This window comes from Peromyscus leucopus, chromosome 10 (assembly GCF_004664715.2).
Source record: "Peromyscus leucopus breed LL Stock chromosome 10, UCI_PerLeu_2.1, whole genome shotgun sequence".
NCBI classification, from domain to species: Eukaryota; Metazoa; Chordata; class Mammalia; order Rodentia; family Cricetidae; genus Peromyscus; species Peromyscus leucopus.
The window spans coordinates 64351763-64379386 of NC_051071.1; the positions used below are offsets into that span (position 1 = coordinate 64351763).

The window sequence follows — 27624 nt, forward strand, 5'->3', positions numbered from 1 at the left end:
AGTACAGGACATCCTGGGACGTCTGTCTTTACTGTTACCTTAAGTGAGCCGGCACATGAATTACTACTGTACACCTAAGTCTCCGTCACTTTCAAAACTTTCTGATCTTGTCACTCATAAACTTCTGAAGGAAGCCACATTCACGGATCCTCCCGGCTTAACAATTCTGTGGACAGTAATCCAGTCTTCCCTTTCTACTGGTTACTTAGAAGATGTCTGTGCTACAGTTAAAGGCATAGAGGAGGTCAGAACCCATGGGGAGCAGCTGGAGGTAAAGGAAGCTCACAATCTAATCCACTGGGAGGCAAATTTTAGAATGAGAGTGGCCAGCTGTCCTTGGATTCTAACCAAGGGCGTTTTATCCCTGAGCTATCCAAAAGAAAACCTTATAAGGCAGTTTCTTCTAGAAGGCAAGTCGCAGTGGACCCTTCTAGGGACAGGATAGAAATCATATTGAGGATGTCAGTGTGCCTGCTCAGCTCCATCATTCCATCTCAGGGCTGTAACAATGTGAAGGAGGGGGAATTGGTCAGCGCTGCCTACTCTGCCCTCCTGAGGTTATTTCTCAGCTCTGATAAGGTTTTCTCAACTCTGACACAACCATGTTACAGTAATCAGGTTCCAGGTTTCTTCTTGGTGTATAATTTGAGTGTGCCCGTGGCTATTTAATTCAGGCTTTTAAATGCCATTTCCCTGAGGAACTGTGGAATAGGCACTTGCCATTTAATCACCAATTTCCAAACTATGAAGACTGTACCTTGTCTCTAGAGTGTTTTTCTCTAAATTTTAGAAAATGTAGGAATTTTAGAGTCTGAAAGGATCCTTTACCCTTTCTCCAAGTTGCCCATTTCCTTTCTAAAGCTGCTTCAGGAGCTTAAAACTTTAGTGACTAAGACAGGATAACGTGACAAGGAAGAATTAGTGACCCGCTCCCCATTCTAGACACGTCTATGTTCAGCGAGGGCAAACAAGGCCCATAAAGGTGCAAAGCTAGAAAGGCATTATTATTGAGTTGGGATTCTTATTGGCAACTTTCTCCGCTCCCTCTGTCTTTCTGATCTGAAAGTGAGGAGGGAGAGTTACAGGATGGCTGTCATTTGGAGGCAGTACTGGCCGATAAACAAGCAACCCGAGATTGCACTTAGTAAAGACGAAGGTCAGAGGCACAGGGTGCGCTGGGCATTCTCAGGTAAACACAGCCTGGCCTGGCAAGTCAGGGTCTCGGGATTGACAGCCCTTAGATTTTTTTTTCTCTTATTGTCTTTTGTGTACTCTGACTACCCCTTCCTCAATTTCTCCTATTCCAACTTCACTCTCAGCCTCTGTGAAGGACCTTTTGCTTCTCTGCTCCTATGAGTGTGACATTTCAAGTTTCTATGTAGAAGTGAGATCATGCTTGTATTTGTCTCTTTGAACATGGCTTCCTTAACATAATGTCTTCCACGTTCATCCATGTTGTGACACGTGACAAGATTTCCTTCTTTTGTAATGCTGAATAATATCCTAAGTCCTCTTCTTTCTAACTCCCTTCCAACCCCACACTACCTCTTCTCCAGCAAACTGCCATTTTTTTTGTCCCTATCTCAGTCAGGATATATCACTCCCCAAAGACGTCATCATTGACTCCTTTCCCATAAATCTGAACACCCTCCTCAGCATAAGCCTGTCCTTTTTGCACGACAGAGTCAGCTTAACAAAAAGCATTGCATTGACATGTCCGGTCTCAAGATAAACCAGCCCATTAGCAAGTTCACTGACTGTTGGACCGCCTCCTCTTCCAGTGGAGTTCATGGGTTCACTCAAGGATAGCAATCTCACAGCAGCATTTAAACGACACGTTACCAACCTCAAAATAAGTCTAAAGCGAATTCCTTAAAGAAAAGTCCTAAAATTTGTCAAATAAGATACATCCCTGACAGTCAGAGTCTTCGCTGAAGCTTTTTCTACTTACAACACAGCTCCTGGACCCGATTCTAGCCATTGACATGACGTGAGAATGTGAGGATTTGGGGTAACGTGAGCACGGCGTTAGAGTTCACCATGGCAGAGGACAGGAAGCTAAGTCTGTGTCAAGATGGGCGGTGGGAAGAGCATACAGCGGGGAGCCCACGGCCCACATTCCCAGAGGAAGGCACTTCTCTAAGGGTCTCCTCTGTCTGTCTCACAAACATAAACCAAGTTCCCACTGCAAGCCAGCCACTGTGTTTGAGAAGCATTACAAGACGGAGGCTGCCATCTGCTCTGGGGAAAAGAGGCTTATAGGAGTATTGTGAGATGGGGGACGGTCTATACAACACCGCTTGTTCCTCACTCAGGCCATGGCCAGGCTCCCCCCTTTGCTGTCTTTCGCTTCCTGGCATAGCCCCCTCCCTCACATGGTTCACGCATCCCTAGCCACTATTCTATTGCTCTGCTGTGCATTCTCCCACACTACACACAACTATGGAAAAGCGTTGCTTCTGTCTAAAGCTTACACTAAACTCGGCAAGTAAGAAATTATTTCTATTTTATTCAAAGTTGCTTACTCTGAGACCAGAAGAGTGTTGGAGGATTCATTCATTTATTAACCCGTTCAGGCACTGATTTGGGCCCCTTGGGCTCTTGGGCATCAATGACTCTCTTCTCATACAGAGCTAACTTTTTGGTTGAACAATAATACCAATCTTCATCCAGTGGTTGCTACAGATAATTTTCATGAGATTTCACCATCACAAAACCCCGTGAGACAGGAATCGTTGTAATCCCATTCTACAAGTGGGGAACTCTGTGGACAGAGAGGTCACGAGAGCACCAAGCTAGTGTGGTTCATGGTAGAGTTAACATCCTTATCCAGGGAGTCATATTCTACAGCTGCTTGTCAGCTATGACGCCTTTGTGCAAGTGTACAGCAAGGATCCCGTAAGAATTGGTTGATGAACAGTACTGGGAAAATAACAACAGCATGGTGGAGCAGGGAAAAGTCAGGTCTCACAGAGAAAGTGTCATAAGAGTTCCGAGGGATGGTGGTGTGTGTGTGTGTGTGTGTGTGTGTGTGTGTGTGTGTGTGTGTGTGTGTGCAGGGTGTAGGCAGGAGGCTTCCCAGGCAGAAGGCAACAGCATCATCTCTAAAGGCAGGCACAACAGAAACTATATGCTGTGGGGAGAGCACAAGGAGACTGGAGGGAAGAGGCCAGATGGAGTTCCACTGTGAAGACCTTCCTATTGCCTGAGTGGCAGTTAGAACTTAGCCATGGAAGTACTAATAAGTGAGACCCGATGTAGTGGCATTCTAGGTCCACAAGCAAAAATTCTGAAGGGACAGAAAGTGGTACCCAGATATATCAGACAAAAAAAAATGATACCCAACTAAATGGGTTGCAGAGGAACTCAGATTTGAAGGGCTGTAAACAAAAGGTCTGAGAACTGGAACAGAGGAGCAGCATCTTCTGTGTCCCCAACACCATGATTCTATCTCATGCCTCATCACCTCTGTCTTGATTCTTTCTGTTACAGGGAATGGTCAAGTCTCCCTCTTTTAGTTACCCAGGGACTTCAGTGGATTCTACCGGCACTCAGTCCACAGTGACAGCTCCAAGCTTTGGGATTATTAGCTCGTTATCCTTCTAACAGATTTTCCAGCAGATGGCCTTGCCTTCTACTGCAGAGATACAGGATCAAGCAGGACGGGCTCTCTCTAGAAGGCATTAAATGGTCATTTCAGTGAAGAAAAGCAACACCAGGGGGTGCTCCTGAGATCCAGGGAAAGGGCTCGGCAGTTTGTAACCTGTACACATACTTCCTTTGTCGTCGTCGTCGTCAGGACCAGATTTACTCTGTGCATCCCTAGCTACACCCAGCCGAGGCTGGCTAGCTGCTCAATAAATACTGTGTTTAACGAGACCAGAGGAACAGAATGCAGATGGCCTTTTTCACTGGGCCTGGGTTCTGTAATAAACACCTTCTCCTCCTTAATAAAAAGGCAACGCAAGTTTCTTTTGAGGAGAGAAATGGCTAGAGGAAGTGAGGAAATCCATTTGTGTGTGTGTGTGTGTGTGTGTGTGTGTGTGTGTGTGTGTGTGTGGTTTTTCAAGACAGGGTTTCTCTGTGTAGCTTTGCGCCTTTCTTGGAACTCACTTGGTAGCCTAGGCTGGCCTCGAACTCACAGAGATCCGTCTGCCTCTCCCTCCCAAGTGCTGGAATTAAAGGTGTGCGCCACCACCACCCAGCAAGGAAATCCGTTTTTATTCTCTGTAAAGACCCAGTACTAAGTGGTACTTAAGTAAGCGGTATCCTGTGCATCTCGTGTCTGCCTCTGGCAAACTATACCCAGGATCCAACGCGAGTACATAGGGAGATCTAAGGAGATCTGGTTCCCCATCATTCACCCATTCTTCTCTGCTGTGGAAGGTATTTCGGCAGCTCTCTGTCCTCGCCTGCTCTCTCTGGCATGCTTCTATCATTTGTCCCAGAAGCCAGCTTTGTGCTGGTCAGTGTGAGGCTAAGAGAGGCAAGACTGATTTGTTTCCGATTTGAGATGGTACTTCTCATCATCTTCCTGAGCACAGAGATAAAGCCAGGCTGTGTGCCCTTACAGGAGTTTGCAGCCTGGAGAGGGACTGAAGAATTGGGCGTCACTGGCAGGGAGGCAGGCTAGATCTGTTCACCCATCATATTTCCTCATCATACTGTGTGAGTGTTGAAAGAAGGAAGTAGAAAGAGAGAAAAGGATAAAAATTTACACTAAAAAAAAAAAGACAGGAAGATAGAGGTGGTTAGCTTGGGAGAAGGAAGGAGTGAGGAGGAGAGGGTATGAGAAGGTAACGATGAGGCTAAATATAATAAAAGTACATTTATACAATGTATAAAATGTCATAACAAAACCCATCATTTTGTACGACTGAAACACACTAAGGAAAACAACAAAATAAACTAGGCACGGATGAGGAAACAACAGCCCTTGGGAGCTCACCAGGCCAGTCTGTTCTGATAGGCGAAGAACCTTGACTCTGAGACTACGGGAAGGACACTCCCCCTGGGGATGTTTATAAGAAACTCTCAATATTTGGAATGAACTCTTAATGTGCATTTCCCTTCATGATGTGACTCCCATGTAAGAGCCAAAGCAACAAAGGGCTGTTTCGGTTGGAAACAGGGATATTTGGGCTGTGCTTTTCTAAACTTGAGGTGATAATATCGTAAGTAGGTAACTGTGAGTCACATCATCTAAGGCTTTTAACAGCGAACTTTGAGGCGAATGGCACACAGCCTGTTTGCATATGGACTTCTGGGAAAAATCTGTAAAGAAAGAGCTGGCACTTGGAAAGTCTGGAGAAAGCCTGAACCGTGTTCAAAATGCAACAGCTGATTTTCCTCCCCTCCCCTCCTACCTTGGCTGGGGCCAGGACAGCAGCTGCCAGCGCTGGGTTCTAACTTTCCCTCCAAACGACTGCTCATGGAAAAAATGTTATTTCAGGCACTAGAGTTAAAGTTTCTGATTTTTTTTTTTCATCCCAATCTCAGACTTTATTTTTTTCCCATTTCATAAGTTTGGATTAGTATGGAATACAATAGACAAACAATGTCCAAAGCATTCCTGCTGAACTTGCATCCTGTGGACAAATTATGAGAAAAAAAAAATAACCAAAGCCCAAGGGGGGAAAAAAAAAACCCAACATGGTCAAAGGGCTCACAACATCAAAGAGTTTGTGTTTCTTTTTACCTCCAAGGATAATGGTCTAGCTAAGTTACTGTTTGAAAACTGGAAACGCCTGTTCATGAATATTAATGTAAACCCCACCTTAAAGTCCTTACTTTGTATTCCTCTGCGAACCCCGTCTACCCACCTCTCTGCACACACCCAAGCAAAGGAAAAAAAATGACGAGAAAAGGTTTTCAAGAGCATAGCAGCTTTCCGGGATCGCCCTGCCAGCTATGAGTTGGGTGAATTGTGAGAATAGAAGAGCCCGAGGTCTCGGAAAATCTTTTCTAAATTTACACCCGTTACTGCGATTTTTCACTTTCTTGGCGCACACAGGAAACTCCAAATAAAACCATCCAAAGAGAGCCGGGAGGCGTTTCCCTTGGCTCGGGGACACCCGGCAGCCGTCAATTCCTCCCTCCCGCGGGTCTCCAGGGACGCTCGGCAGCACGGGGGAGGGGGTGGGAGTGGCGGGGTAAGCGCTGGTGCCCACCTTGCTCGCAGGTGCCCTTGCTGACCTGGGTGATGGCCTTCTCCCCGCGGCTCTCGGCGCGCAGGCTGGCGGCGCGCAGCTGGCAGCCGCTGGGGTAGGTGGTGCCGTCGCTGCCGCACACCGGGTAGCGGCTCTTGCACACGCACACGGCGAGGGTCGCCGGGCCGCCGGCTGCTGCCCCGGCTTTACCCTTCCGCCTCTTGCGGCTCTTCACGCACTCCATGCCCGGCGCGCAGTGCCCCCTGCCGGCCGCGCCGCCCCCGCACGGCTCGCCCTCGCCGCGAGCGCACACCGGGCAGCAGCCGCACGCATCGCGGGTCTCGCCCAGCGGGCAGCCCAGCGGGGCAGCGCGGGGCAGGAGGCCGGCACGCACGGGCCGCAGGCATCCGAAGAGGAGGAAGAGGAGAGGGGCAGGAGCAGGAGCAGCAGTCCGGCGGCGCCGAGCAGCAGGGCGCGCGGTGGCCGCTCCATGGCCGGGTGGCTGGACGCGAGCGCGCGAGTGAGCGGCGGGGGCCCTCGCCACCGCCCCTTAAAGCCGCCGCCCCGCCCGGCGAGCCACGGGAGCCCTCCCCGGGGCGGAGAGTCTGCCCGCTGCCCGCCCCGCTCCGCCCGCCCGCCTGTCCGCCCGCCCCGTCCGCTCGCTCGCCCGCGCTCCTGCCCTCCGCCACCCCAGCCGTGGACACCTTCGCAGCCCTGGTCGGCCCGGTCCCACGCCCAGCACGCTGGCAGGCCGGCTCCCGCTCAGCCCCCTGCCCCTGTCCTCACTCTCCAGATCGAGCTAGTTTTACTTTTTAACAACTAGGACTTTATGAGAACTCGCTGTTTAATCCATTCAATTCTCGTGGGCCCGGGGAACCTGAGTACTTTGTGGCTTACGCTTTTAAGGACAAACCACGAAGGGAAGTGTCCTCTTTGTGTGCACAGTTTTGGATGTCATGTTTCTCATTTTGGATCCTAATAACCTTGCTCCTCTCTCGTATCACACAAAATCCTGTGCTACCTCATGCCAAGTCAAGTTTAAAGTTTTTTTTTTTTTAAAGTTTTGTTTTAGATTTATCTATTTTTTATTTTTATGGGCATGAATGTTTTGACTTCATGTTTGTGTATATCATATGTGTGTGCCTGGTGCCCGCAGAGGCGGGAAGATCTGATACCCTGTTGCTGGAGGAGTTACAGACAGTTGTGAACTGCCATGTAGGTGCTGGGAATCGAACTCAGGTCCTGGGAGTGCAGCCCGTGCTCTTTAACTGCTGAGCCATCTCTCCAGTCCCTTAAAAATTTAAAGCGTTTTTTTTTTTTTTTTTTTTTTTTTTTGGTGTGTGTGTGTGTGTGTGTGTGTGTGTGTGTTTGTGAGTTGAGTGTGTATGTGTGTGGGCACACATGCCACACGTGTGGAGGTTAGAGGATAGCTTGCGGCGGCGGCTGGTTTTCTCCGTCCACAGTATGGGTACCAGGGCTTGGAATCTGGCCATCAGGCTGGTCAGCACATGCCTTTCCACACTGAGCCATGTCACTGGCTGGTGTTATTATTCAAATCACAGAAGACCTTCCAGAGGATGGGCCACCATTCGATCTGCGGGGATAATGGTATCGTGTCGCAGAACTGTCCTTCTGTTTCTTTAGGATATTTAACAGTTCGGTGTCCACACGGACAGCAGTTGCCGGGGATCAGGGTCTCTGGTCCCAGAAGGTAAAGTTTGAGGCACAGCCCCACTGGAGTCCACAGAAAGCACTAATCTTAGGGACTATATTAAAACAAAAAAATTAGCCGGGCGGTGGTGGCTCACGCCTTTAATCCCAGCACTCGGGAGGCAGAGCCAGGCAGATCTCTGTGAGTTCAAGGCCAGCCTGGGCTACCAAGTGAGTCCCAGGAAAGGCACAAAGCTACACAGAGAAACCCTGTCTCGAAAAACCAAAAAAAAAAAAAAAAACAAAAAACAAAAAACAAAAAAATTGCTCATCTTAAAAGGTTAAGGAACACATTAACAAAAGATTAATTAAACGATAAACACCTTGCACAGAAACGCACCTCTGTTTAAAAACTAAAATGACCGTGTTCCCGTGGGCAAATGTTACAAGAGCTGCATCTGTCCTCCCTGGTCCGACTTTTCTGTAAACCGCTGTAGAGGAAGATTGGCAGAGTGTGGGGAGGGGGGGGGCGCTGCATCCACCCCTACCCCCCCATCCATGAGCACAGAAAACATAGAATCTAGGTGACCAAAACAAATGTACCCATTGACCACACATCAGGTGGCACCACATGGTGTAGACGTGCTGGAGGTCCTACCTAGGCCATGTCACTTTTTTTTTTTTCTCATAAATCCCAGAATTTGTAGGGTTGCTACGCGAAAGCAAGAATCAAAGTCTACGGCACTGTCAGCAAGGTGTGTGTCTGCTCTCACTGGGCTCTCTGGGACCACTGTATACTTTAAAAACATTTACTTACCAAACTGAGATGGGAACCGTTTTCCACCCAGAAAAGGGGCTACTGATCTTTGGCTTCTCTTTTAGTATATTCTAAAAGAGTGACACATTTTTTAAAAATTATTTATTTTTATTTTATGTGTATTGGTATTTTGCCTGCATGTGTGTCTGTGAGAGGTTGTCAGATCTTGGAGTTACAGACAGTTGTGAGCTGCCGCATGGGTACTGGGAATTGAACCCAGGTCCTCTGGGAGACCAGCCAGTGCACTTAACCATTGAGCCATCTCTCCAGCACCAAGTGACATGTTTTTAAGAGACCAGATACTGAGATGACAGTTTAAAAACCAATGGACGTGTTCAAAGGAGTTTTCCTGCGTGTGCTTGCTTTTGTTCCACAGCAAGAGAAGTTTATTAGTAAAATGGTCTTCATCAGACCAAATGCAGAGTGCAGGCTGTTTCCTGCCCAGTTTCAATATTGTTAACCTTTTGCTAAAGATCTCAAGTTGACTCCACAATCCAGTATGGCTACAGCCCGAGATTCCACAGAGGTCAAAGTTGCCCCTGAGACAAGGATGTCCAGGCATGTAGTTCACTTGAAAAGCCACATAAAGACATTCCTTTTGGGGGGTGTGACAGGTAGGAAGGAAGCAGGGAGGGTAGATGGTCATAAAGATGTGATTCCAGTGTGTGTGTGTGTGTGTGTGTGTGTGTGTGTGTGTGTGTGTGTGTGTGTGTGTGTGTCAGGGGGCAGGAAGTTGTGATAGCAGCCACAGGGCTGTGGGGTTGTTCCCCAGTGAGTGAAAGTCCTGCCTCAGAGGCGACAGGGAGAACTCAATCATGTGTGACAATAAACTCCCTTCGGGGACCCTCACAGCTCAGCCAGAAAAACAGCAATCAGGTTGCCCTTTGTGAAGGGGCAGCTAGTCTGTGGTAGTGCCAATCAAGCTGAAAGCCTTGAAAATAGAGAGAGGCATGGTCATCTTGAGAAAGGAGAAAAGAGAGGAAATGGGTACTTAAAGAGAAACGTAACACGTTCCTTCTAAGTGAGATGTTGACGTCCCCTCGGCTTCAGTGATTCAGTCACAAGCGACAGATACGCGCTTGTTTCTTTCTGTTTAATCTGATGCCTTTTATTTTATTTCCTTGCTCTGGTCAGTGGTTGCCCCCTGCGTGCAGTAGGAATGGGAAGAGTGGACATCGTGTCTAGTCTCGATGCTTTTTACTCTTTCTCCACTGAGAATGAAGTTAGCTGCAGGTTTTTCATAGATGGTCTTAGCAGGTTGAGGAAATTCCTTTCATTTCCAATTGATGGACATTCTTATGAAGTAATCTTGGGCTTTGTCAAATGCCTTTTCCATGTCTAGTGAGATGATAACTAAAAATGCCTCTTACTCTATCAACATGGTATGTTTCACTCATTTATATTTTATTTTTGACTATTGAAACCATATTTGCATTCCTGGAATAAATCCTGCTTCATCATAGTGTGAAACCCTTTTTGTGTGTTTCTGGAACTTACTCATAAGTTTTTTTTTTTTTTAATTGTCCTTGTATCACTATCCATAGAGATGCTGGTTTCATCTTATGACTTTGGTTTTGTTATTATGGTAATAGTGGTACCACACAATGAGGTAGGAAATGTTTACACATCCCCCATTTGCGGGGACTGATTTCTGAATGGTGGCCTTCCTGAGTGAAGCTTTTCTTCTTGGAAAGTTTTTCAGCTACTAATTCTTTTCTTTCTTTTTTAACCTATGATAGGCCTATAGAGTCTGCTAGGAATGCTATAACAAAGTACCACAGCCTGGATGGCTTATACAATAGGAATTAATTTTCCCACAGTTCTGGAGCCTAGAAGTCCATGACGAGTGCTTGAGACCCATCTGAGAAGACTCTGCTCTAGGCCTCTCTCTGGCTTTCACATGGCTACCCTCTACCCACATGTACAGCTTTGACATTGACTCAAGAAGAAATAGAAAATCCGAATCGACCTATTATGGGTTGAGTTGTGTCTCTCACTTCCTCCAGTTCCTCGGGGGAAGCCCTGATCCCCAACTCCTCAAATATGACTGCATTTGGAGATGGATACATTAAAGATCCTGAGGCCTCTAAGATGGGGGTCCAGATCCAATATGCCTCATTAGAAACCACTGAAGGAAAAAGGAGGAGACCCTGGGGTGTCATTCTCATAGAGAAAAGGCCATCGTGGGTGTGGCGAGAACCCAGCCACCTGAAGACCAAGGAGAAAGGTGCCAGAGAAGCGCACCTGCTGAAGGATGATCTTAACCCGACAGAATACATCTCTGACGCAAGCCATGCAGTCTGGCACTTAGTTATAATGGTCCTAGTCAGCCAGCACACCCAGGTCATAACCATCTGCTCTGGTGACTTTGGAGAGCCAGGGACAAGAGTCTGTTCTTTCTCCTCCATTTCCCCTTCCTCTCTCCTATTTTTTTTTTTTTTTTCCGAGACAGGGTTTCTCTGTGTAGCTTTGCGCCTTTCCTGGAACTCACTTGGTAGCCCAGGCTGGCCTCGAACTCGCAGAGATCCGCCTGCCTCTGCCTCCCGAGTGCCTCCCTCCTAATTTTTTGGTCTGTGCTCTCAAGGCTAGGCCTGAGAAGGACTGGGAAAGAGGAAGAAGTGCCTATCCCTATGAAACCGGCTTAACAGTCCTTTCATTATGGCTGCAGATTTTATGGTCACTCTGAATGCTCATGGATAATTGGTATGAGATAGGTCTCCAAAGACTAGCTCTCTTGTAGGGCCCAGATGTTGACCCCTTGAAGGGCCTTGTGATGTCTCTTCCCAGCACTGTTCACTGGCCCAGGAGAAAGGACAAAAGCAGCTGAGGTCCAGGCACGGATCCAATCTCACAGCTAGTCCACAGTGTTTTTACAAGTTGACCTGACATCAGCAGCCAGGCCTCGGTGTTATTAGAAGCCCAGCTGATGCTTGCAGCTGAGCCACACTGTTGTCCTGTGGGGCATAAACAATCTCACAGATCATCCTCTTTAGACAAGGTCATCATGTCACCCAGAAATACCAAGCACCACCTCCACGGCCAAGCAAGACTGTTTTGCAAATTACAGCTCCATCTTGCTGCCATCTGTCTGTCTGGATAGGCTAAACTCCCCCTTTATTCCTGGAGGAGGCTTCCCAAGTGGATGCTTGGAGGCTTAGATGGTACCGAATTATACGTGCTGTGTTTTTTCCTAAATATGCAAACTTCCGATAAAATTTAATTTGTACGCCAGTCACAGTAAGAGATTAGGAACCATGATAATTGAAATCGAACGATTATAGCAACATGTTGCCACGAACTTATTTAAAACGAGTGAGTATGTTTACTTGTGGAATTTTCCATTTAGTATTTTCAGAGCTGGTTGGTTGTAGGTAACCAAAATGGGAAAAGCAGAACCTCCGCTGAGGAGGGATGACCGCTCTGTTTCCTGACAGCACCGACCCACAGCCAGTTCCTGCTTCCTTTCCCTCAGCCCAAGTTCAAGCTCTCTGGCAGACTCTTCCTGACATCACGAGAACCTCATGGTTCAGTGTGGTATCTGCTCTCTATGGTGAGAGACAAACTTGACTTTGTCAGCCGTGTGTCCCTCATGATTATGGACCGAAGGTCAATGACACATGGATGATTTGCCCTCTACTCTCATCTTTTACCCTATTTCAGATCATTTTTATCCCATCTCAATCCGTAATACACCCTAGAACTCTTCTTGGTGGATCTTGGATGAGCTGATGCTGACTCCTCCTCTTCCTTCTCCTCTTCTTCCTCCTCTTCATCTTTTTTTCCTCCTTTTTTTGAGACAACTGCCATTCAGTCTAGCCTGGAATTCTCTGTGTAGCTCAGGGTGGCCTTGAACTCATGACCCTTCTAGAAGTAGCACAGGCATGTGTCCCCATGTCTGGCTTATGAATTATTTTTCTTCTTGTGGCATCTCCAACTCTCTTTATGACATCTTTGGAAATTACCTGGCCCCATGCATCCTGCCTCTGCTACACGCTCCATTCTGAGCATGAGCATGGTAGTAGACACAAGTCTGTTATCTGGCAGAGTCTAACCTGAGAGTGGGATGCTTGTCTCCTTTTCTTGCTAGATTCATGAATCTCACAGCTCCTGTCTTCTTGTTTGGCTTTTTGGGGCTTGCCAGAATGGGAAAAACAAGCTGGGAGGGGAGGAGAAGTCCCCCTGCATTTGCCATTGGAATATCATTTATTCCGGCTGCCCTACAGGGTGTGCGAGGATAGAGCACAGTGTTGGGCTGATTTTGACAGGGACATTTTGCACTAAGGAATCCAACTCTGGGTGGTCTCTAGAACATGGCGGTGCATAGCACCTTTTGAATTGTGCTTTTTCGGGCCATCTTTAGGTGAGGGGAAAGTTCTACCCAACAGTCTGTCGTACTAGTACAGTATCTTTCATCTTTATCACCTCTTCATTTTTCTCTCACAACATCACCATGGTCAGCAGCAGCAGCAGCAGGAGGGAGATTGTCAGGTGGTATGATGGGTGTCCATGATCATTCTAGTCCAGATGAGCAGTGTGTGAGCAAGCCAGTGCGAACCAGTTTGACACACTCCAGCAACCCGAAGAAGTCCAGTCTAGCTAAAGTGTGTAGGCAAAAAAAAAAAAAAAAAAAAAGAAAGAAAAAAAAGAAAAGAAAAGAAAGAAAAAAGAAAAAAAAAACAAAACCAAAACCCAAAAACCAAACCAAAACAACAAGGATCAATGAGTCTGGAAAGAGGGCAGATGCCAGCCACCCAAGGTCCTGTATACCATCTGTATGGCTTTGGCCTGGACCTACAGAAGCTATAGTATAGATGATCGTGAGCTATTGAGAGATGCAGGAGAGAGGAAAGATCATGTCTGTGGGGCAGAAAGGTTCCCAAGCGAGAAAAAGGGAATGGCCTCACACAAGAATAGACTTCAAGAAGGAATAGGATTTCTACCTTGTCTACATGGTCCTATTTTTAAAGGAGGTCTTTTGCTCCACACCTTGGCCTTTCTATAAATACCTTAGGGCAGAGACAGAGCAGGCGCGTTGGAATAGGTTCCAGGCCCTGTCGTGGCTATCCTGTATTTTCTATCTGTTTATCTCCACACTCTAAATCCTTCTATCTAATATTCCCTTTCATGGGAATGAGAGGAAAGTAACCTCATTGGGAGGATGGGATATGGAGGATTAAAGACAGCAAGCAGATGGTATTCTTGTGCAAAAAAAGTGCCCCTCCTCCTGGGAGGCAGACCCAGTCTGCATCAGGGTGAATGGCCTAGCATGTAGAGAGGATGTCAAAGTATAGTCGTACCTGCTTCCTGGGCTGGGTGCAGAGAAGTCGTACCTGCTCTCTGGCTCCTCTGTGCAGGGAAGCACAGGGCCAACATTGTTTCTGGTATAGAAATGACATTCATTTACACATTTAAATATAGGTGGTCAAGGACAAGGGCATCTGGGTACCTGCTGCCACCAGCCACCCAGCAGGACTCCTCGAAAACTTGGAGTGAGCTGTGGCCATGGACTCCTGGGGGGGTCCCATTTTCAGGTTCCTAGTGGCTTTACCCAGCAGGTCTGCATAGAGAGGATGATTGGACCACTGGCCTGAGTGCAGGTGTCTGAGATGGTCTGCACTTGGCTGTGCTGGGGGGAGGTCTTGTGCTCCACCCCTTGGCCTTTCTATAAATACCTTAGGGCAGAGACAGAGCAAGCCTGTTGGAATAGGTTCCAGGCCCTCTCGAGGCTATCCTGTATTTTCTATCTGTTTATCTCCACACTCTAAATCCTTCTATCTAATATTTCCTGCTGCTCTCACTCAAGAAAACTCTGGGGAACTGTGGGGTTGGTGGGTAAATGCCCCGCAGACTCCAAGGCAAAGACTATCACATTTGTCCATTCCTTCACACTTTGTGACAGATAGGGTTCACGCTCCATAATTGTGCTGGAATAGGCATGGATGGCATGCTCTGGACAATGAGACACAGGACTTCCTTACACAGCAGGGGGAGGGTAGATGAGAGAGTTTAAAAGTAGGATATGCAGGCTTCAAAAAGTGACTGACTGTGAGAGGAATCAACAGAAGCCCTGACATTTGTCTGGTGATGGACTGGGGTAAGAAGGAAGCTGCTATGAACTGGACTCTGTTGGGGGAAGAGCACAGCTTCCGGACTGTCGTTTACTTGGAGTCTATCCTTCTGGAGTGGGAAGCGGGGCTCTCCCTGGTGATCATATCACATTGTTTTAGAGACACTGTGGGACACCTGTTCAGTGTAAGGGCTTGAGGTTCGCTCTGTCCCCAGTGTCTGAGGTCAAGGACAGAGACTGATTTCTTTTTTTTCTTTTCCTTTCTTTCTTTTTTTTTTTTTTTTTTTTTTTTTTTTTGGTTTTACGAGACAGGGTTTCTCTGTGTAGTTTTGGTGCCTGTCCTGGATTTTGCTCTGTAGCCCAGGCTGGCCTTGAACTCACAGGGATCCTCTTGGCTCTGCCTCCCGAGTGCTGGGATTAAAGGCATGTGTCACCACTGTCCGGCAAAATAGATTCTCTCTCTCTCTCTCTCTCTCTCTCTCTCTCTCTCTCTCTCTCTTTTGCTAGACTGATTTCTTATCAGTGTCTATCGGCTATCTTCAAGAGAGCCGCTGTCCGCTGGGAAATCGCGAACGGTAGGACTGAGAGGGCAGTAATCGCTTACAGCATTCAGTACCAGAGAATCTGGAGGACTCTGGAGGTCATCTAAGCTAGGTGAGAGTGCATCATGCCAAGAGCCCTGATCCTCAGATACCGGGAGCCAAAAATACCCGAAGAAGACCATCAAGGAGGATGCTTTGGGTGGCCTTTTTGTGCTCTGATCCACTCATATCAAGAGCATTTCAGAAGGTCACTGTGTAACAGCTAACTTGCAAGTATACACAGGATATGCAAAGGGATTTCAACTCTAGTCTTCACTCACATCTATCACGTGGGCCCATTAAGTCTCTAAGAGCTTCTTTTTCTGCCTCGGAATTCATTATTTCACACTTTAACTTTGAATTAGCATAGACTTTTGCATGTATGCCCTCCTATCAAATGAATAGGAGAGAACGTCTTTTGGTGATGAGTAGAAAAAAACTGTCTGTGGGTTATTCCATAATGAGGCTTCACCCTGCTTCTGTACTCGGGGAGGGATGTGACCGTTTCGTGGGAAACAGGGCAGAGCCCGGTGTCCATTTCTCAGTTGCCCTATTCTACAATTCACCTTGGCAATTAGACAAACAAAAACATTTTTTTTTTTTTAAATTGCCTCATCACTACAAGCAGCCTGGGAGGCCACCGCCTGGGCAAAGACAGCATTTCAGTGGGTGAGTCCCAGCGTAAGTGAGAGGAGGGGTCTAGGAAGGTGCTTCTGAGGTGCCTTGCCCGGTGGGTGATGGTGGCTCTTCCGAAAACATCTGCCACGCCCCTCCTAAGCAGGCTATTGGGGGAGAACAAGATCTTGAGTAACAACATTCCTTTCACGGATACTGTTTGTTTTTAAGCTTGTTGGAGTGTAAGAGCAGCTACATTCCTGTCACCAAAGCAAAAGACTCACTTAAAAAAAAATGGCTGATACAGGAATGACATTGATACTGTTTGTTAAAGCTTTGTAGTTACCCGGTCATCAACCCCTGGAGAGGGAGAGAGAGAGATACAGAGAGACAGAGACAGAGAGACAGAGACAGAGAGAGACACAGAGACAGAGAGAGACACAGAGACAGAGACACAGAGATACCCATACACAGGGAGAAAGAGTCAGAAACACAGACACAGAGGGACTCTAAAGAAGAGTGACATTTATTTGCCGATGGCAAAGCCCTACAATGGGAGCACATGTAAACTCTGAGCTCGTCAAAGAGGCTGAGGCAATCCGAAGTTTTTACAGGCCAAGTGAAGAGGATTGCGTAAGAGATTTCAAAACAGCAATCCTCGGCCACCAGGATTAGTAACAGGGTAGCGTTGGTCCACCGTTAAACAGTTAGCTGTGAGCAGATGTGTGTGTAGAGGTATTTCATGTGCTTGCCGAGTTGTGACTCCAGCAGGGTTTTTTTTTTTTTTTGGTTTTTTCGAGACAGGGTTTCTCTGTGTAGCTTTGCGCCTTTCCTGGGACTCACTTGGTAGTTCAGGCTGGCCTCGAACTCACAGAGATCCGCCTGCCTCTGCCTCCCGAGTGCTGGGATTAAAGGCGTGCGCCACCAATGCCCGGCTAGCAGGGTCTTTAGTGATGGTTCTGCTTATGAGTTATCTGTCCAAGAGATCCCCTCCTTCACCACTTCCTGACTTTCTCGTTTACTCAGTTCTGCTGGAGCTTGACACAAATGACTCCATTTTGGTTCTGACACCTTTTTGCATTGCCAAGCTTCAGATCAAAGTTTCTTCCTGCCAAGGGACTTCCTCACAGCACGGTGTTTGCTCAGTACGTTTGTTTTGAAAGGGAAATTCGGATGGCTGCATTCGAGAGAATCTGGGAAACTTCTAAGACCCTCTCGTTTTTTTGAACTTGGTTCGGCGGCGTTCTAGAAGGCCATGTTTGTGCTGTGTTACGGAGAAGTGCCATTTTCAGGCCTTCCCCGAGGTTTAAAGGTAACATTTTTGTCCTTCTGTTACTTAGTATGGGTTCCCAAAAGTTCACACAAAGCATGGATAGGGTTGGTTACCTTCTCGAATGTCAAGGTTTTCAGGGGCGGACAGGTTGCTCCAGGTTTCTGGTGGTTGGTGAACTGATTTGGGATGTTCAAGTGAGGCAAGAAGAGTCACGGCTTTGGTAAGAGGGTGCCGGCGACTCCTTCGGGCCTCTGTGAAATCTCTAGTGCTCTGATTGGCCTCAGTTTCAGGAATCCACGTGGCAGGTAAGTGTGGTGTTGGTGAGATCAGTGTAGGGCTGAACAGCACTATGAGTGAGATAGGGACCCAGTGGCGGAGTCCTGGGAGGCCAACAGTAGTATGTTAGGAAGGGTTATTGAGAGGCAATGATGCCTGCCTAGGAGCAAAGATCACCAACAAAAAAAGATCTCCCGCCTCTTTAGTCATTGGAATGAAGTGTGTCTCTCAGAGACCATCTTACCAACCTTTGAAATCCCTTTTGGTCACAGTTTTTGGCTAATTTCTACACCAATCATGCTAGCCATTGAGAACTGAGTATATACTATTTCCAGATGGATATGGTGCTCATGCTTGTGATCTTAGCAGGTGGGAGGCTGAGGCAGGAGGATTACCACAGGTTTGAAGCTAGCATGAGCTACATAATGAGTTCTAGACTAGACTGTGCTATAAAGTGAGGCCCTATTTCAAAACCAAACACATCCAATTCAACCCAAACCAAATGAAATGACGCCACGTCCAGGTATGTCTGCCTTGAACCAATTGTGATGCTTATTCTTGGCTTCTTATGCATTCTTGGACAGTGGAAAGTTTGTACTATGAAAACTCTCATGCAACATGGAGTCTTTCCTGTCACAGCTTATTAAAATGGAGCCAAGAGGCCAAAGGGTCAAAACACTTAGGTCACAGCTATTTGCTTCAGGTAACGTCTTTTCAGAGCAAGTCAAAGGAACAGCTGGCCATAACTTTACATGGAAACCGAAGATGGCCGTGACTTTGTCCTCACACGTAACCGCCGCCACTGGGCAATCAGAGCTTGTTAGCTTTGCCAGCCGCTACAGAACTTTCTTTCAAAATAACACATGTGTTTCTATGTCCTAATAAAACCTCAGCCTTCTTATGTTCTTCAACATACCAGAGCCCACGCTGACCAATGCACACACGCCCCAACTGGCAAGTCTATTTTGTGTTCTTTATTCTGCACTAGATTTTTTTTTTTTTAATTTGGCTCTACACTTTTTATCCTAGCAACACTCATATAAATCCTTTATGTTCTAAGAATGAGAGGCTAGTGACAGTTATTTTAAAAGGAGGCTTTGCAAACCTTTCCTGGAGCCGCACTGCCCCCCTGGGGCGGCTCTCCCGGCTCTAGAAGACCCGCCGTCTCTAGAGTTCCCATGAGCTCGCTCTAATTTCTGGAATTCCCCAGAGGCTGACTTCTTGTTTTCTCCACTCCTGGAATCTGGCCTCTTTTGCTGGGTTCAATTCTGGGAACCGTCTTGCTCCTGAACCTCAGCCAGGCCTGGAATCCTGGCCGACGTCCGCCACGCCCACACTGTAGACATCTTCGGTGTCCACTCAGGAAGCTGGCCCAGCTCCTCTTGCTGAGTGCCTGGATTTGGCTGCAAAGGGAATGGCTTGGACTTGTCTCTTGTCAAGCCCTTCAAATGCATGTGTACCTACCTACCAGGCTGTGTGCTTCTTCCTGAAGGGCTCGGACAGACAGACTGACTGACTTCCATCCTTCCTGTCTGCCTTTCTTCCTCCCCTTTACATCTCATCTTATGGCCTTTCCCATCCATCCATCAGCTTGGCCTCCACCAGAGGTCTTTGTCAGAACCCCTTTCTTTCCCTCGGGGCCCTTAGGTAGGAGTAAAATAAACACTGACTGGCCTTATTTAGAATCTGGCTGTTTTCTTCTTTAGGGTTTATTTTAAATGATTTTTATAAGAGTTGATTCCGATGTTTATTCAGGACCCGTGGGAAGGAAAGGAACCTTTCCCGAGGAGCGAAGGAATCAACCCCAGCTCCAAGAGCCTCCTCGCCAATGCAGCCAGCGGCTGGCTGGGAGAATCTTGTTTAACCCTCATCTTGTACCTCCTTGGTGCCTTCACTGCCTCAGCCCTAAGTGCACCGAGTTTAACCTTCAAGCTATGAAGTCTGGAAGACAGCATCCTGCCTCAGTTAAAGAAAATGCGCAATGGAAGCCAGAAACCGTGAGAGTGAACGCCATGAATGAGAATCTCTTAAAAAAAACAAAAAAACAAAAAAAAAACCAATAAAATCAAGAGTCATTTAAAAAGCCTGGCTCAGCCTCGTTGTATCTGAAAGGGATGAATGAATGGTTTCTTCATCCATTCAATATGTACTGGTCAGCCCCTCCTGGTGTAGTGGTCTCAGGCATCTGGCGACTTGGTTGGCAGAGTTGGTGGTGCTGTTTGAGGAGATGAAGGAGGTGTGGCCTTGTTGGAGGAAGTGCGTCACCGGAGGCGGGTTTTGAGAATTTGAAGACTCTTGCCATTTCAAGTTTGCTCTCTGTTCTAGTTTAAGGTTCAAGATTCGAGCTCTCGGCTGCTGCTCTAGCCAGCGCGTCTGTCGCCTGCTGCCTCTGCCCTGCTGTTATGGACCCCAACCCTCCGGGACTGTGAGCCCCAATAAACTCTTTCCTCTCTAAGTTGCCTTGGTTATGGCGTTTTTATCACAGACACGGAAAGTAACGAAGACAGGGTTTTATTACGTAGCTCTGGCCCCTCAAGAATCTGCTATATAGATACCAGGCTGGCTTCAAACTCACGGAAACCTCTGCCTCTGCCCCTTAACTGCAGTGCTGGGATGAAAAGGAGGCACCACACCTGGCCACTGGTCGACTTTCAGTCGATTTGCACACCGAGGTCAAGTTTAGGTCGACACTGTTCATAATTCAAAATATCCATCTTTGCTTGGACCACACTAGGAGATGTCAGAGAAGCCATAAAGCAGCCACAGCCTCCCAACTGTCTGCTAAACCCGTGTGTGTTAGTGTCCCAAGTGCCTAGGAATCGCTGGTGCGTTCACAGACCAACAATTATCCCATTAAATAACTCCTCAGAGTTTGATTTAACCATTATGAAAGATGCTTTGATAAAGAACATCTGTTGTTGTTTTCAATTAAATATTATACCACTAAACTTTGATTAAAAACTGATTTAAACATTTTAATAGCCCCTTCTCTAGAAGATGGCTAAATGCAAAAAAGAAAAATGTCACTTCTTTAAATTGTTTGTACCCTTGCTTCATTGCTCTGTTTTAACTGGATCCCCATTAATGACTGTTTAAAACTCCCACAGTTTTGAATGCAGTAAATCGAGATGCAAAAATAGGATCTCCATGCTAGAACTGCTGTTCTCACTCTTTTACTATTGATACCTCATTTCATTTTATGCTTTAATTAAACTGGGTATATTTTATGTTTCAGTTTGCTTTAAAACAACTGCCGTGCCTGTAATTGACACTATTTCATCTCTGGGAGAAAGTGCTGAGTTGAATTAAACACACCACTTCCATTTCCTTTTGCATTTAATCTGTGGAAAAAAAACTAAGAGAGAAATAATATGAATTCTATTTCTTTTCCAAGTTTCTCTGATAAGCAAAAATAACTAACTATTTAGTAATTACTAATAAAGACTGAGATGAAATCTTTACTTTCAGTATGTAACTCTTATCTATGTACAAATAGATATTTAGTAGCGCAAGGTACTTTTACTTAGTAATTTTTGCCAAATGGTATATAACAGTGAGAGCATTATGGCTATTCTACCACCATGTAAAGCGTAGATCATCACACACGTGTTTTATTTTATTTTATTTTTTAATTTTCCGGAGCTGAGGACCGAACCCAGGGCCTTGTCCTTGCTAGGCAAGCGCTCTACCACTGAGCTCATGTTTTATTTTTTACTTGATTTTATTATTTTTAGTTTTGTTTGTTATTTTTGTTATTGTGTGTATATGTGTATAGACATGTGTATGCCGCAGCAGATGTGTGGAGGTTAGAGGACAACTTTGTGGAATCGATTCTCTCCTTCCACCTTTACGTCAGTTCAAGGGACCAAGCTGAACATGTAAGATTTGCACAAGAACTCTACCCCAGAGCCATGCCACCAGCCCTTCAGTCACACATTTTAAAACATTTTCACTCAAGCTATCAGGGTTAGCCTAAGTATGTATGATGGGGATAGACCATGCCATATTTCAATGGAGTAGGGCTCGGGGACAATTTGTAAAGGCCTAGCTAGAGAGTAAATACTTTCAAATTTGTGGATATTACTGTTTCTCAGCTACATAGCCCAGCTGGTGCCATATGAAAGCCATCATAAATGATTCACAAACAAATTAATGTGGCTTTTTTTTTTTCCTGGTAAAACTATTTACAAAACAAGCAGGTGGCTGTTTTTGACACATTGCTCTGCTGACCCTTATTATCATGGATAATGAACAAGTATTAGGTAATGATCACAGCTGAGGAGAGCCAGCAGGTCAGTTAATGAGTCAGGGGCCTGAATCTACTTCTGTTTGTGTATATATTATACACATGTACGAATTTTTCTTTTGATTTTTTTCGAGACAGGGTTTCTCTGTGTAGTTTTGGTGCCTGTACTGGATCTTGCTCTGTAGACCAGGCTGGCCTTGAACTCACAGAGATCCGCCTGGCTCTGCCTCCTGAGTGCTGAGATTAAAGGCATGTGCCACCACTGCCCGGCACATGTACGATTTTTTTGTTTGTCTTGCAACGGTTCACATTAATTTAATCTCACGATTCCCAGGTTTGAATTTTCTACTACATCTTACATTTCAGAGTAGAGACCTTAGTTCATCAACATTTTCCTAAGTGTTCATTAAGTTGTCAAGTAATTATCCTAATTAAAACTTACTCTTTTCTCTTCCATGGTGGTTCCTCCTGTAATTGCAACATGCTTATCTTACACATAAACTTGGCTTAAATCAAGACAGACTTTATACTTCCCACAACTGTGTTTTCAGTTCAGCTCTGGATTAGATGGGAATAGGGTCAACTACAGTCGTGAAGTCAAGAAGTTTGTTGAATGAGATTTGGAAACTGGATACTATTACTTTCTTATAAAAAATTTGAAAGTGATTTTTAAAAAAATCTTTTGTTCATGTTGATGGTCTTTTCCTCAGAAATATTCCTGAAAAAAAAAAATGTGATCTCTGTCTGGCCCATTCTTGTGATTTTCTCATTGTGTGACTGCCACCATTGGCTTTCTGTAGACATGGTGGTCTTACTCAAAGAATTACTGATGTCTGGGTCAGTTGTTTTGTGGCAGAATAGGTTCTTCCTGGTATAGAGTCGATGACACAAACCTTACTTATTAAGAAAACATTGCCCCCAGTGAAAAGCCAGAGTCTGGAAAAGTTAATTTGAAAGAAGAGCGGCATGTCTGCCTGCTAAACACTTTTTCTTTGTGTGAGGGTGGGGTCGCCTACATGAAACAAAATCACCCGCACTAGTATTTTTGTGTAGGTATCATTGCCTTACTAGTCATTTATGTATGTATGCATGTATGTATATATGCATGTATGTATGTATGCATGTTTTAAGACAAAATGTTGATAAATTTCCCAGGCTGGCTTCCAACTTAAGTTTCTTGCCTCAGTCTCACAAGCCTCTTGGGAGCACAGGTCTGTGCTAGCATGTCCTATGTTCTTGTTTAAAAGTGTCACACAGTATCCTATCAGAGGTTGTGGGAAGGTCTATTATGAGTTTGGTCTGATCCTTCCAATGTTCTTCATAGGTAGGAATTATTAGCTGTCACTTACATGGAAAAGAAGACTCAGGAATTTATCTATGCATTAATTTCCTGAAATGCTCAGGATTCTCATTCTCTCTCTCTCTCTCTCTCTCTCTCTCTCTCTCTTTCTCTCTCTCCTTTGTCTGTCTGTCTCTCCCTCTCTCTTTTCACACACACACACACACACACACACACACACACACACACACACACACACATATACTCACATACCTTCTCTTGAGCGACCTAGGGTCGGTCTTGAGCTTTTCTTGCTGTCCTAGTAAATGCTGCCATTACTATGATGAAACACCACCAAGCCACCAGCCACCGCCAAGACAAGCAGCATGTGAAGACACCGGTAAGCCACAAGCCACGTGGAAAGGTATAGATTTATAGAAATGGGTTAATTTAAGATATAAGAACAATTAGCAAGAAGCCTGCCACGGCCATACAGTTTGTAAGCAATATAAGTCTCTGTGTTTACTTGGTTGGGTCTGAGCGGCTGTGGGACTAGCGGGTTAGAGAGATTTGTCCTGACTGTGGGCCAGGCAAGAAAACTCTAGCTGCAAAACACCATGACCAAAAGCAACTTGGGGAAGAGAAGGTTTATTTGGCTTACATATTCTGAATCACAGTCCACTGAAGGAAGCCAAGGCAAGAACTTAAGCAGGGCAGGAACCCGGAGACAGGAGCTGATGCAGAAGCCATGGAGGAGTGTTGCTTACCGACTTGCTCTCCATGGCTCACTCAGCTTGTTTTCTGTTTTTGGTTTTTCGAGACATGGTTTCTCTGTGTAGTTTTGGTGCCTGTCCTGGACCTCGCTTTGTAGACCAGGTTGGCCTTGAACTCACAGAGATCCGCCGGGCTCTGCCTCCCAAGTGCAGGACTAAAGGTGTGCGCCGCTGCCCGGCTCAGCTTATTCTCGTATAGAAGGAAGAACTACCAGCCCAGGGGTATACCACCCACAATGGGCTGGGCCATCTCCCATCAATTACTAAGTAAGAGAATGCCCTATAGGCTTGCCTGTCTATGGCCTGACCTTATGGAGGCATTTTCTCAATCGGGGTCCCCTCCTCTGAGATGACTCTAGCTTGTGTTAAGTGGACACAAAAGTAGCCAGCACACGTGCCAAAGGGCTTGGGATTAGGGATGACTTAAGGAAGTTCCTTGGTGGCAGTCTGCATTTCCAGCATCTCTGGAGGAAATCTGCATGCCCTGACGTGGAGGCAAACACATTCCTTTCCTGCGGGTGGAAAGCTACTGTTTGCACCGAGGTATGCGCTTTTCTGCCAACTGCTGGAACCAGAAAACCCCACCACCGCCTTAATCGTCGGCACTCTGGCCAGCCACCAGCTGCTCCCAGGGCCCGCGTGGGGTGTTTAGCTCAGCGAGGCAGCGCTATGGCACCTGGGATGCAAAACCGGCCAGCCGTTCTCCGAACACCACAGCAAGACTGTTTAAACAGCGTGATGTTTGGGAAATACTCATTTTCTCCACATCGCCTGCGTTCAGTGGCGGATTATTGGACAGGCTTCCGAAGGGAGCACCAGGGAGTGCCAAGTCCAACCAGCTCCAGCTCCCATCCCATCGTGTGTGTTCAGTCAGTTCTCTGCACACAAAATGCACTGTCTACACACACACAGACACAGACAGACAGACAGACAGACAGACACACACACACACACACACACACACAGAGTACAGACTGGAGAGAAGAGGAGAGGGAGAGACTGCTCTGAGGCTTGCATTTTCTAGCGGGAGCACCTTGGCCAGGGACAAGGAAAATACAGTGAGGGTGAGCAGGCAGGTCTCACCTGCCTTCACCTGTCCCGGAGAAAACAGAGATGTACCGCTTGTGTCAACTGGTGCCTTCCTGGCCATCATCTTCCCCCCACCCCCCAAATCTGACAACAATCAAAGCTGACCTTCAGCCGCATGGTGCTCTCATCCCTGAAACAAGCTGGGTGCCAATCACTACACGGGACTTTAAAGCCGCTCCGTGTTCTACAGCGGTACATCGTCACCCTCTGAGGAACTCCCGTGGGCATGCCTGCTCATGTTTGTGACCTTTAAACTTTACACAGAAGTCAGTCCTTGGTTCTGTGGACTCTGTAGACCTGGCTGAGAGGCAGGTTAACTGGACTCCTTTCTAAGGAGGCACTCGAAGAGATGCCCGAGTGAGCACAGATGTGGTGCTTCTCAGCTCAGGTTTCCATCTGTCATTATTTTCACAAGCATCCAGATGTGTGTTGTTCCTAGTCCTGATGAAGTCAGGGCCCCTCATGTGGAAACGGAAACAAAACCAGAATGCTCTCTGACAGCGACAGCCAGTTTTGTCTGAATGTGGGATGACTCCAGCATGCACACAGTTCCATCGCCCCCCAGCCAACCCCACTGAGCCAGCGGCCAGAGGCCAGAATTGGCATTTGCAGTCAGCTGGAATTCTAAAAGCCAGAGATACAGCACTAAGTCTTGACTATTGAGGAAAAAACTGACTTTCTTCACCCTATAAACGTAAAACCTTTTAACATCTCCTCCGATGTATTTGGTTTGCCATGTTCCACAATTCAGCCAAGCGAGGCTTTTGTTAAGAGAGAGAAAATGAAGCACAATGAAAGCGAACTGAAAAGTCACGTAAGCTGCTTCCATTGCGTTGACTCAGACGGGGTGAGGGATGGAGCTTTGCATTCAGGAGTGACGGGAAAACCAGCGAAACAAAATGCAATCCGAGTAAGTTAAACTAGTGTGTGAACGATGGCTACACCTAATTGTCTCTTGCTCTGATTATAAAAAAAGAGGTGTATCAAAATGGAGGTTTTTCTCAGCCATAAAGGATGAAATTATGCTATTTGTAGGAAAATGGATGCAACTGGAAACAATCATATTAACTAAGCCAGTCTCAGAAAGATGAATTTTCTCTCATTCCTAATTCCTGAATTTATACTGACACATGCAATCATGTATGTGTATGTGAAACTGCCCAGGGGAACAAAGGAAGCTAACAGGAGAGACAAGGCAGAGAACGGGGAGGGGAGGGAACGTTCAACCTCATGCAATATAGTACCATGTGCAAATAATATACACAAGGATAAATTTAAAAGCAGAAAATTCCAGGAATAAAGAATACATACATTTTAAACAAGAAGAGACGAAATATACAATAGAGGTTAGTTGGTAGCACTCTACTCTCACTCAAAAGATGCTAAATCAGTATTTTGTTGTTGTGCAGGCTATCAACCTGCCTAGCACCCCACGTGCCTCAGACAGACTAGGTAGAGTCCCAAGGCACACTGAATAAAAACAGGGCCTCTGTGTTGAAGTGGGAGCCGGGAGCCGTGAAACCCACAGCCACAGATCTCGTCGCTGAAAAAAAAAATAAGTAAATAAACACAATATCATGATGAAACAAAAACGTTTTAGGGAGAATAACCACAGATGCTCACAGAACTCACACGCCATTGTACTATTTTCTCTCCCTTCCCACCACGTAGTAAAACATGAGGCCAGCCTCTAACTCAGGTAGATGCCCTCTACTCACCACAGGCCACTCTGGCTAGAAGACCAGAGAGGAAACAGAAACCAAGGAACAAAAACATCATCCAACAAAGACAAACTCAGAAATCGGCACCTAGACATATAATTACCCCAAACCTAGATGCCTAGATGTCAGCCTAAGAACACAATCAACAACAGCCAAGGCAACATGTCACCACCAGAGCCCAGCTGTCCCACTACAGCAAGGCCTGAATATCCCAAACACAGCTGAAGCACAAGAAACCGACCTTAAAAACTAACTTTATGAAGATGATTAAGGTCCTTAATGAGGAAATGAATAAGTCCCTTAAAGAAATTGAGGAAAAGGTAAGCAACAATTTGAAGAAAACAAATAAATCCCTTAAATATCCTTTCTTTTACTAAGTAATGGGGATTGGAGTTGGAATTTTCCTTGGGCTGCCAACCAGCTCCCAAATAACTCAGAGACTTTTGTTTTCAAGAAATTTTTTTGATTCATTTTACATATCAACCACAGATCCCCTTCTCATCCTCCCCCCCCTTTCTCCCCCTTCCCCTCCTCCAAAAGGGCAAGGCCTCCGATGGGGAGTCAGCAAAGCCTGGCACATTCAGTTGAGACAGGACCAAGTCCCTCCCCCCTGCATCAAGGCTGAGCAAGGCGTCCAACCATAGGGAATGGGCTCCAGAAAGCCAGCTCATGCACCAGGGATAGATCCTGATCCCACTGCCAGAGGACCCTCAAACAGACCAAGCTAAACAACTGTCTCCTGTATGCAGAGGGTCTTAGTCCGGTCCCATGCAGCTTCCACAGCTCTCGGTCTAAAGTTCATGAGTTCATGTGAGCTTGGTTCAGCTGTCGACTCAGAGACTTATTAAATATAAATATCCGGCCTTAGCTTAGGCTTGTCCCACTAGCTCTTTTAACTTTAACCCGTTTCTATACATCTAGGTTTTCCTCAGGGCTTTTAACCTTTCTTTCATTCTGTATGTCCTACTTTCCTGCTTCCTCTGTGTCTGTCTGTTTGGTCCCTGGTGTCTCCCTGGTGTCCCTTTTTCTTTCTTCTTTCCTGGACCCTAAATTCCTCCTCCTACTTACTCTGCTTGCCTGGAAGTCCC

General features: G+C 46.3%; 1 protein-coding gene across 1 annotated transcript in view; it reads right to left on the bottom strand.

The window, feature by feature from the left end:
• The window catches only part of Igfbp7 (insulin like growth factor binding protein 7), a 62570-nt gene extending 55890 nt beyond the window's left edge, over positions 1-6680 (bottom strand). Inside the window, 2 exon segments of the mRNA XM_028854408.2 lie at positions 6171-6509; positions 6512-6680. Coding sequence (XP_028710241.1) covers positions 6171-6509; positions 6512-6641 — 469 coding nt within the window. The 5' untranslated portion in view covers positions 6642-6680.
• Between the last annotated feature and the right edge of the window lie 20944 nt (positions 6681-27624).